The sequence below is a fragment of the Excalfactoria chinensis genome, chromosome 2 (genome assembly GCF_039878825.1).
Source record: "Excalfactoria chinensis isolate bCotChi1 chromosome 2, bCotChi1.hap2, whole genome shotgun sequence".
Taxonomy (NCBI): domain Eukaryota; kingdom Metazoa; phylum Chordata; class Aves; order Galliformes; family Phasianidae; genus Excalfactoria; species Excalfactoria chinensis.
This window is the reverse complement of record NC_092826.1, coordinates 108,125,751-108,138,904: the sequence shown is the minus strand read 5'-3', so window position 1 is coordinate 108,138,904 and position 13,154 is coordinate 108,125,751. Positions and strand designations below refer to the sequence as shown.

The 13,154-nt window shown below is 37.4% G+C and overlaps 1 protein-coding gene across 1 annotated transcript in view; it reads right to left on the bottom strand.

Annotated features, from left to right (window-relative positions):
- Window positions 1-13,154, bottom strand: part of CHN2 (chimerin 2) — a 164,998-nt gene that overhangs the window by 74,993 nt on the left and 76,851 nt on the right. Inside the window, exon 3 of the mRNA XM_072328614.1 lies at window positions 11,192-11,247. Within this exon, the coding sequence (XP_072184715.1) occupies window positions 11,192-11,247 (56 nt within the window). The remainder of the gene's footprint in view (window positions 1-11,191; window positions 11,248-13,154) is intronic.

Genomic DNA, 13,154 nt, shown 5'->3' with positions numbered 1-13,154 from the left:
AGTAATTTTCAGGCTTAGGAAAAGGTATTATTGCCAAACAGGTTGTTGCAGAGCAGGCATTTCTGGCCACTACTCCAGAAATCTGTGGAAAGCAATGAAAATTAATACTGAATGCACAGTTGTATGAATTATGAATTATCAGTGAATGTCAAAATTGATCAGGAAATACATGTTACAGTGAAACAGCCTTAAATCAATAATAGTTCAGTCCTACAAAGCCAGCAACATTTAACAGCATCTAATATTGAAGCACACTCATTGACAAATGAAACTTGGCCCTCCAAAGGCGTTTGTTTGGAAGATTGTTCTGAGAGGCTCTGCACAGTCTATCCTTTGTCTATCCTTTACTCTGAGCCTGCCAAACCTGCCCCTCCTCAGCCTCCAAAAAATACTCATTCCTATGTTTAATCTATTTTTACAAGTTTATTACAATGTTACAGCATATTCTTCAAGATATGGAATCAGTTGTGCTGGAGCTCAACCTCAATACTGAGAAAGAGCTAAGCTTTCTATATAAAAACACACTAGCTATCCAAGCTAATCCAATATACTGCCTTCACATAATTTTTAAGTTTACTGAATTTTAATGCTCTGGGATTTGTGGCTTCTCTTTTGGCCAGGGTGGTTTAGCCTTAGAATGACATACTCCTGCTAATGTGCAGATTATTGTATTAAAATCCTACAGCACTCTGCAGATAACTCGTAGCAAAACTACTGGGAATCACACAGGCAGGAGGTGAGTATGTCCTAATGTAATAGATTTTTATTGCAAGCATCTACATCCAAGCCACACTGCACTGAAGATCTGAGATGCCCTGAAAAGTACGATCACAGAAATAAGACAACTCTAATTCAAAAAGTAAAAAATGAATTCATTTCTCTTCAGCTTCATTGCACAAGACACATTTCTTTATCCACTGGCCAACGCTGAAGTCAAGAAATGTTGTGATGAAAACTGAGAAATCCCTCTAGGACAGCAATCTGTCTAATTCAGAAGGGCCAGCATGATATAACATCATAGGCCTACCTATTTCAACCACTGCTTTAATACAACCACAAGGAGGATATGAAAGGGGAAAGGGAACAATGAGGTGCATAGCTTTTTGTTCATCTCCCCATTACGCAGAAAGAATATAGAAACAAGATCCAGGAGTTTAAAATGTCTGGTCAATCAGGACAGGCAGTAAGGACATTTTCCCAAAGGAATTTTAATCAGATACAGTTTTTGTTTGGAAAAAAATCTTATTCATTTTTCAGTAATTCTAGCTGACTAGCCATAAATACGGTTTTCAACTCAACAAAAGGCAAATAGTAGTCTGGAAGAGAAGCCTTCAAAAGAATGGAGACTCTACAGAAAATGGAGTTTAATGTCCAAATTGTTCAGCTTTTGGCACAATTGTCATAAGTCAACTGCAAAATTCCGCCTCAGAATCAATGACAGAAAAATATTAAGAGAAATTTTAAGCCTTCATTGACAGAAAAATAATAGAGTAAAAAAATGATGCTGTGTTTATTTCCTTCTGTAATATGTTGGGTTTGGTGTTTTTTTTTTTCCTAAAAATTTGTCTTAAATAAATTTCCACGTAGATCAATTAGAATGTAAATTACCTCTGAATGGGAGAAATTACTTTACATCAATGCCTCTTAATTTAATAAGGGAGACAATTATTTTTTCAAGAGAATATTTATCTACCTTTTTAAACACCCTTTCCTTACTTTCTTGCTACCGTTTTTTTCAGGCCTGCTGTTTCCAGAGCCTTCAAAGAGAAGCAACACTTGGTTTTTGAGAAAATCATTATGTCACAAAGCTTGTTTCTAATCATGCTAGTACGAATAGCAGCCATGTAATAACACATGCATTCTCTGGCCAAAGACAGGCTAATTACAGGCAGTCACTAAGTGCATACCTGATGAAAAGCTGCTTTTTCCCCCTAAGATTTCCAGTCAGTGGCACTCAGCGTGACCAATGGGACATGCTCCAATGAGGAGCCCATACAGACCATGTAACTTTGTGAATATGTTCAGATATTTTCGCCACATGATCATAGAATATCCTGAGTTGGAAGAGTCCCATAAGGATCACTGAGTCCAGCCCCTGGCTCTACACAGGACTATTCACAAATCAGACCATATGTTTGAGAGCACTGTTCAAATGCTCCTTGAACTCGAGTAGTTTGAGGCAATGACCACTGCCCTGAGCAGCCTATTCCATACCCTTCCATAACCCAGAACCTGACCCTTCCCTGACATAGCTCCATGCTTTTCCCTTGGGCCCTGTCGCTGTCACAGAGAGCAGAGCTCAGTGCTTGCCCCTCTGCAGCATATAAAAACAAGCGTGCAGCCAACAAGACACCTCTTGTAATCCTGGCTTTGCAGTTTCCATTCAGAAGGCCTCCAGCTGGAATCCTCAGTATAGCTTTGAATATCATGTCTCAAGAAAGTCTGAACCAAATCAACAGAATGATCAGGGACTCAACAAACATAACAGATGTGAAAAGAGATCGCCTAAAAAGTAGACCGAGGGGGCTGTAGCAGACATGTAGGAGAAAGGCAGCCTTCTTCAAGAGGAAATAAGAATTCGTTTTCTGGGTGGTTAGTAGAGATGACTAGAAGGAATAGACTTAAAATGCATAAAAAGATAGGATTTAGATATCAGGAAACTGTTAAAAATAATCAAGCAACACATAAGCAAACAGAAATATTCATGAAATCTTCAGCTGTGGAAGGCTTTAAGAAGAGTATATGCAAACATCTCTTGCTGCAGAGTTGTGATTCTCCTCCAGCCCTGATATGCATGATACAGCTGGTTCCTCATGTCTGCTTGCTCAGGCTGATAGGGATCAACAAGGATCAGGAGGTAGTATAAATCACATATAAAGCCACAGCAATACCACATTCCTACCCACCTCAGGACAGCAGGGAGAAGGCAGTGGACAGAATGAATTACTCCAGAGCAGAAGGCTAAGCCATCAGGTGACGAACTGGTCACTGCTTACCCAAATAGCATAGAACAATGAAGTGCCAAACCGTGCTGGCTATCTTAAATATATATATATATTCTTCTGTAAAACTCACAGTATTGGGGATAATGTAAGACTGGAGTTTTTCACTGCAAGGTAGAATATAAAAGTTAAGGTAGAAGTGAAGAATTCAAAAAGCTGCTTTTATTAACTATTGTTCTAAGCTGCTTAATCTGCAGCCTGATGGCTTGCTGTAACCTGTGGAGAACACAGATGCACAAAGATCCCCCCCCAGCACATCAGAGGGAAGAGCGGGAGTTCAGCAGATCTGATTGTTTCTATGACACCTATTGCAGGCTGATTTCCATTCCACCAAGGTTATTCCTGTCATCTTCAAAGACAAAGAATTCAACAAGAGTCAGCTTGCGTTGTTTGCTTTCTTGTTTGCTTGTACCAAACTTTCAAAACAAGTGCGGTAAAGAATCTCTTATGAGGGTATTTTTAACTTGGGTTAGTTTCCTATCACCCGTGACCTTGAGCAAGCTCCCTCAGCCCACCATACAGTAATCAATACAATCAAAACACTTTAAACTCCAGAAGGTTATACAGTTTTCGCCGACATTGACACTTGCCACTGTAAGTAAAAGGGAATACATTTCTGTATACATCCTGCTTTGACATGGAAAAGCATAACTGAACAAGAACAAAAAAACAAATATTTTGTTACCTAATACAATAATGCACTTGTGAACACAAGCTAAAATAAACTGAAATAAATCTTAATCAGCGAGGCAGCTGCTAAATAGTCAGGGGAGATGAGGTCACGATCAAACAACTTTGATAATAAAACCAGGAGCCATTTCTTTTGTTACATGGTTTCCCTCACACAGTAAGGGCATCATTACATGGAAGAAGGAAGATCAATGTTACCTTGAATGTTAGATAAAAAGTTTAAATATAGTATTTAACTGTGCTCCTTTTTTTCAAGATTGACACGTTGAGTTATTCAAAAAGGAGGAAAGATATCCCTAACAGCAGCAGATAAATGCAGAAAGCAGAAACAGTGTTATAAATGCTGCTTGAGCTTCTATAACCACTGAGAAGCACTAAAACCATCATGTACGTATACAACCCATCATAACCATCCATGGTACAGCCTCACAAATGCACTGTGTTACGTTATCTGCCTTAGCACATCCCCAAAGGCCATGTTCCTTTACCAGACCACTGTTACTATTTGAAGTAAAAACATGTCCCTTCAGCAAAGGACCTAGAGAAAGTACTTGCAAATTACTCAAAGAACATTTGCCAGTCAGTCTGTCAGAGACTGACTGGAAATCAGTCAGGAGAAACCAGTTCAAAACCAGGGACTGGGGGTGAGGAAGGAAAATCAGGAAATAGGGCATGTAAACTAAGAGTGACTAAGAATAGGTGGAAAACTCAGAGGAGGGGGCCTTGATTAAGCTCTATCATGAAGTGAGATATGTACTGTTACTTCATTACACCAGGAGAACACCTGTCCATGGAGACAGCAGAAGGATGGGAGCAAAAACACTATCATCAACTTAGTTATCTCCCATCATTGACTCTATTGACATTTCTGCTCTGTACCCAGAAACAGCAGACATCTCTCATGTCAGGTTATCTACAAGGTCTGAAGAGGAACGAAGGATCTTAGCTACTGCTAGCTACGCTTTCCAGACTGGAAAAATGTAGAGGTCTTATTGGATTACCTGCTAAATACCAAGTAGGAGAGTATAGTTGAATTATGGCAGAACAGGTTAAATTATCATATTTATTTCTAACAGTTAGCATATATTTTGTAAACAAAGTTATAAACAAAAAATTAAATTGCAAAACTTCTGAATTTTCATTTTGAACCCTGAAAACTCAGGAGTTCTTGTTTGAAATTAATACAGACTTCGCTACGATCACACCTACTTCTCTGTGGTATTTCAAACAGAAGCGTGTAACTAACTGATTTGATTATTCTTTATCTAGCTATATACATGTGCGTATAACCAGACTAGAAGTAAGATACACAGGTGGATACAGACAAATAAGTAGTTTCTATATTTACTCATCTATTCAGACATCACACAAAGTATCAATCAGAGTGCAAACACAGTGGGACCCTCTTCTACATATTATTTCAACCAGAAGAAGGAATAGTGGCCTAAATAAGAACTGATACATAACTGAAAGCTACTTAGATTTGACATCGTGTCAAAACAAAAAGAACTAGATAAAAAAAAAACTAGATTAAAAATTACAGCAGTGGCAAAATCACAATGCGCTACATTATCAAGGGGAAATGGAGGGAAGGGTGAAACTTCCCAAGTAAACTTTCAACCAAAAGGGAGGGATAACTAGCAAGCTCATCATTTCATTATGACAGCTGGTTATTACTTTTGCTTGCTGCCACCTGTCTTCCAAAAAGATGGCTTTACTTGTTCCATTTCAGTATGGTCCATAAACACAACTGATTCACACAGTAGTTCTCTGGCAAAGAGTGTCAACAGGCTAATTTGGAAATTGTAACCTGTAACGTCAGTAAATCAAACCTGATTTAATTTGGAATAGACAAACCTATTCTAATTTTGTTTAGTAGTCAATATTTCCATGAAGTCTTAACAATCACTCCCACAGAACACTTAAAAAGCTTTCCTTTGCTCAGTAGTCAGTAGACTGTTGTGGTCAGGATGATGTGGCTTCTACTGCTGGGGAGCGAGACTTCATGACTTTTCTCCAGATAGAGGAAAAATGACAATTTTGCCTGATGTGATGAATACAAGTAAATTTTGGACAAGCAATATTTTAGCCAGATTTTTCCCAGCCTTCAATTATTTTCATTTTCCTCCAATGCAGCCACACTTTCTACTTTCACTACACATTTCAGCTGAAGAACATTCTTCCTTTTGCCAGTGTCTATTCAAAATACTCCTTAAGCTCCACTTGCAACCCACAGACAACTGCTGTGTCCTCTTTGTTGATTCTATCATTAATACAGGATTTTAAAAACATAATTAAAGCAGCAGCAACACTGTAAGAACATGAAGGTATAGGCTCCATTAAGTCTTATATATACAAACACTTTCATTAATGAAAATAGGTTTCAGAACAACTTTGCTCATTTTCATTTAATTGCTGGCTAATGGGGTATCACGGTGTGTCACTGAGTGTGTTCTGAGGTTTCCTTCTAAGGAAAAGATAATGTAATATTCTGAATAATTCTAGACAGTAAGAGACACCATGTTATGGCTCTGCCTGACTCTTTGCAGTAGAGTGATTTGAACAAATGCCATAAAAATAACCATTTACTCTCATTATTTACCACCAATTTTACAGCCAGTTTACAGTTCTCAAGTACTTACTTCAGTATGGACATTGTTCTTAGAAATACAAAGGCAGAGGAGAAAAAGAAAATAGTCAACTTGTAAAGGTCATTAAGTGAGCAAGGTAAGGAAATTCATGAAAGACTTATTGCAATGATTAAATACTTATTATGCAGTCAGATAAGGTTTAATTTCAATAACCTTGCTCAAGTTTACCTAATTATGGAACTGACTGCTTTAAAGTTTTTTTTTCCTTTTGTACAAATATAAAATATTTTCATACCTGAAAGGTGGACTGACAAAAGCATTCTTAAGGCATTTTTCCATACTGCTATTGCTTAACTCATACTCTGCTAATTGCTGTTTACTAGCTTAAATCCCAGCATCAAGAAGACTCTTTGCAGATAGCAAATGAAGAACAATTTGCAGTAGTTGAATTTTGGAGATGCATAATAATTCTGTATGCATGTAATACAGTGAGATGGCAATATAATCATAAACCTGCTAGTGACCATTTCAACAGCAATGCTCTGTGAAATGCCACTAACTATACACTTGTTTTGATGAATCTGAGTAATGGATATCAAAAGGGTCAAAATGAGTTCCTGACCCTCTGGATGGTTAAAGATTCTCAGCAGCACTTTTTGGATATATAATTATTATTTTGTCTCTTAGAATTACTTAAATATATATATATATATATATATATTGAATCTTTCCACAGTAAAGAGTTTTTTTGTAATCATATTTGCTTTTAAAAAGACAACCATAATTTTGATGCTTTAGAGGCAGAGAAAATCATTTCTGCTTCTGATGCAACCTATTTGTAATTCAGAACAAGGAGGAAGGCAATTAACTGACATCTTTCTACATAATAATATAAGTTAAGGCTCTAAGGCTTTGCCTACACTGGGGAAATTCAGACAAGTTTCTCACTGCTGCTGACACTGGCGTGGCCAAAACACTGTTAGGAATATTAAAGGTCTAATGCAGATGAACTCACCAGCCTCAAAAAATGCTGTCAGCAATTAAGACTTTCCTGGAAAAGGAGTGGCATTCAGAGGTGCGAGTAACTGAATGATGCTGTACAAGTAACCTGTGCCTGTTGTTTATCGGTAGTTATCAAATATGTTCCCACCTAACAACATCAGCCTTCTTTCATTCTTCTACTTCGCTAAAGCTTCTTTTTCTTTAAAATACTTTACTTTTGAATAGACGACTACTGAACTGTTTCTTAAAAATAAATTTAAGAAAGATACTTTATAATAAAACTCTGGGTGCCATTTTCAATCTCCACTTCCATAGGCAAAATCCTAACAGATGCATTATAATACGGCCTTCTCACAAAATGAATCTGATCCTTTGGCACCTATCACCACACTCGCATCTGCAAGCACAATATTTAAGAGCTACATTCCACCTGAATGGTGCTTTTAAACTAAACTTTTTTTTTTTTCTGTTTAAAAAATAAATCATTAAAACACTGCTGGGAGGAATATGGTTATAAATGAGGATATTGGCAGGAATCCAGTGTTATTGGGAAGGTAGATATTCACACCACTTGTGCTGCCAGTGGTGATTAATTAAAAGCCGTTAGATACCTGAAGCCCTAACAGTTCATTCAATATAATTCCCATTGCAGGAACGACCTGCTTTTGCTGACGAGATATTTATGCAGGCAGAAAAGGAAGAGAAAATCATGGTAGCAAAGCACAAAGACACAAAGATATAAATGTTCATGTTTTATTTAAGGTCCTAGCTTTTAGTCTGGTTGGTTGCATATCAAGAGAGGTGATTTCTGTCTCCACAGTATAGTTAATCAGGAAACCCACACAAATCAGATGGTAAAACTGCAGAGATCTGAGGCTAAAACCTTTGTGACTGCAGAGCAATGAGGAGGAAATGGGGGAGCAAATGAATGCAGAAAATGTGGAAAACAACAGTAGAAAAGACAGAAAAAATGATGAAAGCACCAAGTGGTGAGAGCAAAAACAACCAACGCTTCACAAGTTTCTCTTTTGGTGCTACAGATATTGTTTTCAGCAGATGCCCGAATTTCCTTTAGAACAAGCAGAATTCAGCAATTATGAATGAAAGACACCTTCCCATGAGCATGAAGGGTTTAAAATAATTTGCAGTTTTTACCACATTTGCCTGAAGTAATTTGAATCCTAAATTACACAAGAGAACACCCTCAACAAAGTCCAGTTCCTATATTCACATGGAGAGAGAGATCTTTTCACTGTCATTCACACATCCTGCTGACACTTGCTCTCCAGATGTTGGTTGCGCATTATGCTGCATGCTAAGTAACTATCATATTGCCAATTATGATATTTTCTCACTGATGACAATAAACTGGATTTTCAGATATTTTCTACGCAACGGACAGAAATCCAATATTAATAAGATAGCTTTTAGTGAGGCAAGCCTGAGCAATTATTAGAAGACACTAACATCAAGCTCAAATGAGGAAAAGCAATGAATACACTCACCCCACAATCTGTATGCTAAGGAGATGTTAATACGTTCTATGAGAATGTAGTGCTGAATTTTCTCTTTAAAATAATCTGTGATGCTCTGTAACACTGATATACAGCTCTGCTTTATACAGAACCAATAATAAGAGCCACAGGGAGCAATCTAGACATCAGGACCCAGTCCCAACTTATAGAGAAAAATAAACATGGAAAAAGAAAGCCAATCACCAATGAAGCAAGAACTCAAAGATCATCTTTTGAATGAAATTTCTTATTTTTAGGCAAAAAAAACCCCAACAAAAACAAAAACACAAAACAACAGCAACAAAAAAACCCCAGCAGATCAAAATAGGACTGCCATCAGAGTGAGCCACTAAAATGGTTTATTAGTCAGAAACAAACCCACATACATGAATCAGACTTTCTGTACTTTACTTTGCTAGGCACCGCTTTGCCAACTACTTATTCACTTTGTTTATACAATATAATATGAAGTAAATAATGTATGATCTTCAAACATCAGTTAAGGGAATAAAAGGATAACTTCAACTGTACATAACATGTTCTTGAACATAAGGAAGCAATTTCAACATAGTATAAGGGAGAAGATTTCACTACTGCACATCAACTCCACTTACTTATATAGATACTTCTGTTTCCAGAACAAGAATGCTACCACTATTATACTTTACAGTCACAGTTTACCTTGATCCTTATTCTCACTCATGCAGGCACAAATGTTTTAATTTGAGTAGGCATAAAAAATTTTGGATGAATTTCCTTCAGACTAAGTCATTTATATTCCTATAAAAATGAGTTCAAATGGTAGTTACAGGTTCCTCAGCAGTCTATGCTTTTCAATCAGATTTTCTGAAGACAAGTTCTTTCTCAAAGCATTTGCAGTGTGCAACTTAAATAAGATCTTGGATAGGCTATTGACTCACACAAAGCAAGAAACTCCTGTAAGCCTGCAAGGAAATAAAATCTTTATCTTAAATATTTTCAGCTAAATCACTAATAGTTTAATACCTGTCGTGTGATACTCATTTAGTAAAAACCTTTTGAAAATACCACAGCCAAAGAGACCTTCCTGTTGCTTTGACACTAAAATTCTGGAGAGGAAAGTCTTGCTAAAGCCCTGCAGCATATGCGTGCAGAACTCCACATGGCTACAGCATGCTCGTTCTCCACGAGCTTTGTTTTTGCCAGGGAGAAGGAATGACAGGAGTGTTCACCCACTCCAAGTTTTGCTTGCCTTTCTGACCATCCTGTGTGTGTGCCTTGGGAACATCCAGAATAAACAGAGCTTGAAGACCTTCAGTCTAAGGCCAAGATCCTACTCTGAAACAGATGTTATACGACACTTGAGAAAAAACAACGCAACAGCCCTGTAGTGAAGGTGTTCTGTGGACTTGGGAAAAATGGATTCAGTTCCTGACTTTGCAATGACCCTGGGAAACTCACTTCATCTACCTGTTCCTTGGTACAAAATCTTCTGCCCCCCACAAAACTGCCCTGAGTCTGCAGCCACTAATATTTGATAGAGCATTGTGGTAGGGCTCTTCTTCAGTGGGTACACAGTGTGGGAAAACAGGTCAAAACTCGGGATAATGTTTTAAAAAAAGAGCTATATATCATAGCAGCGATTCACAGTTTCCATCTCCTTTCACGAAATCTTTTATACCTCATGTAATCACTTTATGCGTTCAGTATTTCTATTACAAGTGCAACATTTCTATTTGCACAAAATTTGTCCATGACATTATAGAAGATGAGGCTATCACAGCTTTATTGATTGAGCAGAGAAGCATCCATATGTTTTCAATCACTATTACACAGGGCATTTGGAGGAGATGACACATTTAACTAAGAAGAGATGGAGAAATGCAGAAAAAGAAAACAGGAGACAAGACGACCCAGTAAAACATTCACTCCTATGTATTTCTTAATGTTTTTTATGACAGAGACAAATTCTCCATCTATTTTACCTTGAACTTATTTTTTTGCTTGAACTTGAAGTTTAGCAAAATGTATTCAACAAACTTAGCAACACGAGTCACAGTGAAACACATCACATGCACTTTAGTATGTGGATGCTGGAAGAAAATATACCTGCTGCTCCATTTTGACAAGGAAACAAAAAATACTTGAGGTACTTTACAGAAGAGTACAATAAGCAATGGATTAGGAGTATTTGTCCAATAAGGCGCTTCTAGTGGTAGAATGAGTCTTCTGTGCCCAATTAGCAAGTGTTAATCTGCTTCAATTAATCAACTTCAAGGAAAGTGATTGTAGAAAATAATGGCTTAGAAAAATTAAAGAGAATACTACCCTCAGACTGTACAAAAGATTTTTTGGTAATGATGCTGCTGACAATTCATCAGATTTAACAAGGTGTAGTGAAAGAGGAACTGACCTCCCGAGGACAGATGATTCTCTTGGGACGTGGTGCCTCCTGTTGTAACTGATACACTGTCAAAGACAAAAATGTACAGATAATTAGAAGACGGCAACATACACAAACTTTTATTCAGACGAGTCTTTTAGCCACAGGCTATAGAGAAAAATGCAAATGCAAAGACAGCAAACTGAGTTATTTAGGGATGCGCAAGTCATTTATATGAAAACATGACTAGTTTGCTGACCTGTAAAACAGTAGAACTGAATATTGTTTTAACTCTTAGAATCATTATTTCCTTTTAGAATCGTTATTGCCTCTATATCAGAAAAAAAAGAAAAGAAAAAAGGCTAGAAGGATTTTTCAAGTTTATCTCAGGATGACATCTCACTTCCGCACATATTGCGTCTGAAGAAGAACAGAATGCTTACTGGCAGTACTTGTGCTTTTTGGATAGGGCAAGTAAACATTCAGCCCATTTGAAAGAGCCCACCGTCATCTTGTAATTTCTTTCTAAGATTTCCTGGTGACTATTTATGAGGAAGTGAACAAAACAATTATGCCACATTCAAATGGCCCAAGATCAATTTTGCAAGTCTTCTGAAAGCTGCAGGAGAAAGAGCTGAGGCCAGGGGTAGCTGCTGAACCCTGGCCCCCAGCCTCTTTCCTTCATGTATCTAATGAGATCCTTCCCCTCCTTTCCACTCAAAAGTCATGAGAGGGAGCTGACATACAGTGACAGTAATCAATTCCAGTGCAGACAGACTGTCTCTCCATAACTCCAGTAAAAATCCCAAAGGCTGGGATTGACTCCCTTGAGAAAGGCCTTCTGTATACTGTATTTGGAAAGATGATGTTGTGCCTTGGAATTTTTTTCAAAGACTGAGTTCCTAGGGAAGGGTTCTTCATGATGCTTGTGAAGCTCTGAATTATGCCCTAAAAGGTGGTAAATTATGGAAGGAAACTAATGCTAGTAGATTTGGTAAATACAGGAATCCTGTCACAGAAAAGGTATGGAAATGGTAGGTGTTGCTCTTCAGCACCTTCTCTTCTGCATCTTCTCTTTAAATAGGGCTAGAAACAGCTGCAATTAAACACGAGAAGTGAGAAAGCCCTCAGCTTGCACATAAGTTTCTCTTTCAGGGGATATGAAAGCTTTGGGGAGTTTGTTTTTTGCTAATGTCAAGGTGGAAAAAAACCATATCCTTTCCCAAACTGATCTCTGCATCCCTGGTTCATAGGAGGGACACAACAGGAGAGTTCGTAACATCTCATATCCCCCATCAGTTTTAACACCTATGTATGAGCTCCAGCTCTGAATATGTTCTAAGAATTTAGACTTAACCTGTTTCACTAAGCACTGCCAGACCTACTGCTACTTTTGCAGAAGATTTATCACGGCTTCTGGGCTTTCTTACCTCTTCCAATTGTGTTACCAAGTAAAACGAAAAGCTTTCCTTTCACTCCTTTCTGATCAAGTTAGTTGTGTATCCAAAAAAACTGTCAAGTAAAGCACGAAAAATATGCTAAAAAAATCAGAGACCGTTCCTTAATACCCTGATTATTCTGTATCTCAGTATTACAGTTTTAAGAGACCATTTCTGAATGTCTGAAATCAGCATAACAGCTGATTCAGCAAGGTACAGATGCTTACCACCACAATGCTTAATACTAAACATAGTAAAGAAGCATTTATTTTATTTCCCCATACTTATCCAGTAGGGAAAATGTACTCTATGGATTCAAAATATTGCAAGTACAAGACTGCTTCCTCGCTATTTTAAATGAAAGATGTATTTCCCCATTTATTCATTTAAATTTTAATTGAAAAATTATACTTTATAAAAATCCCATTTTTCAGTAATCAAAACTGTTAAATATTAACTGACAGAGCAAATTAAGCTGATGAAGCTGTTTCTAAAATAACCTTGATAGCTGTGGTGCTGGAAAAATAGGTCTGAAGAATACATATGAAGCCTAA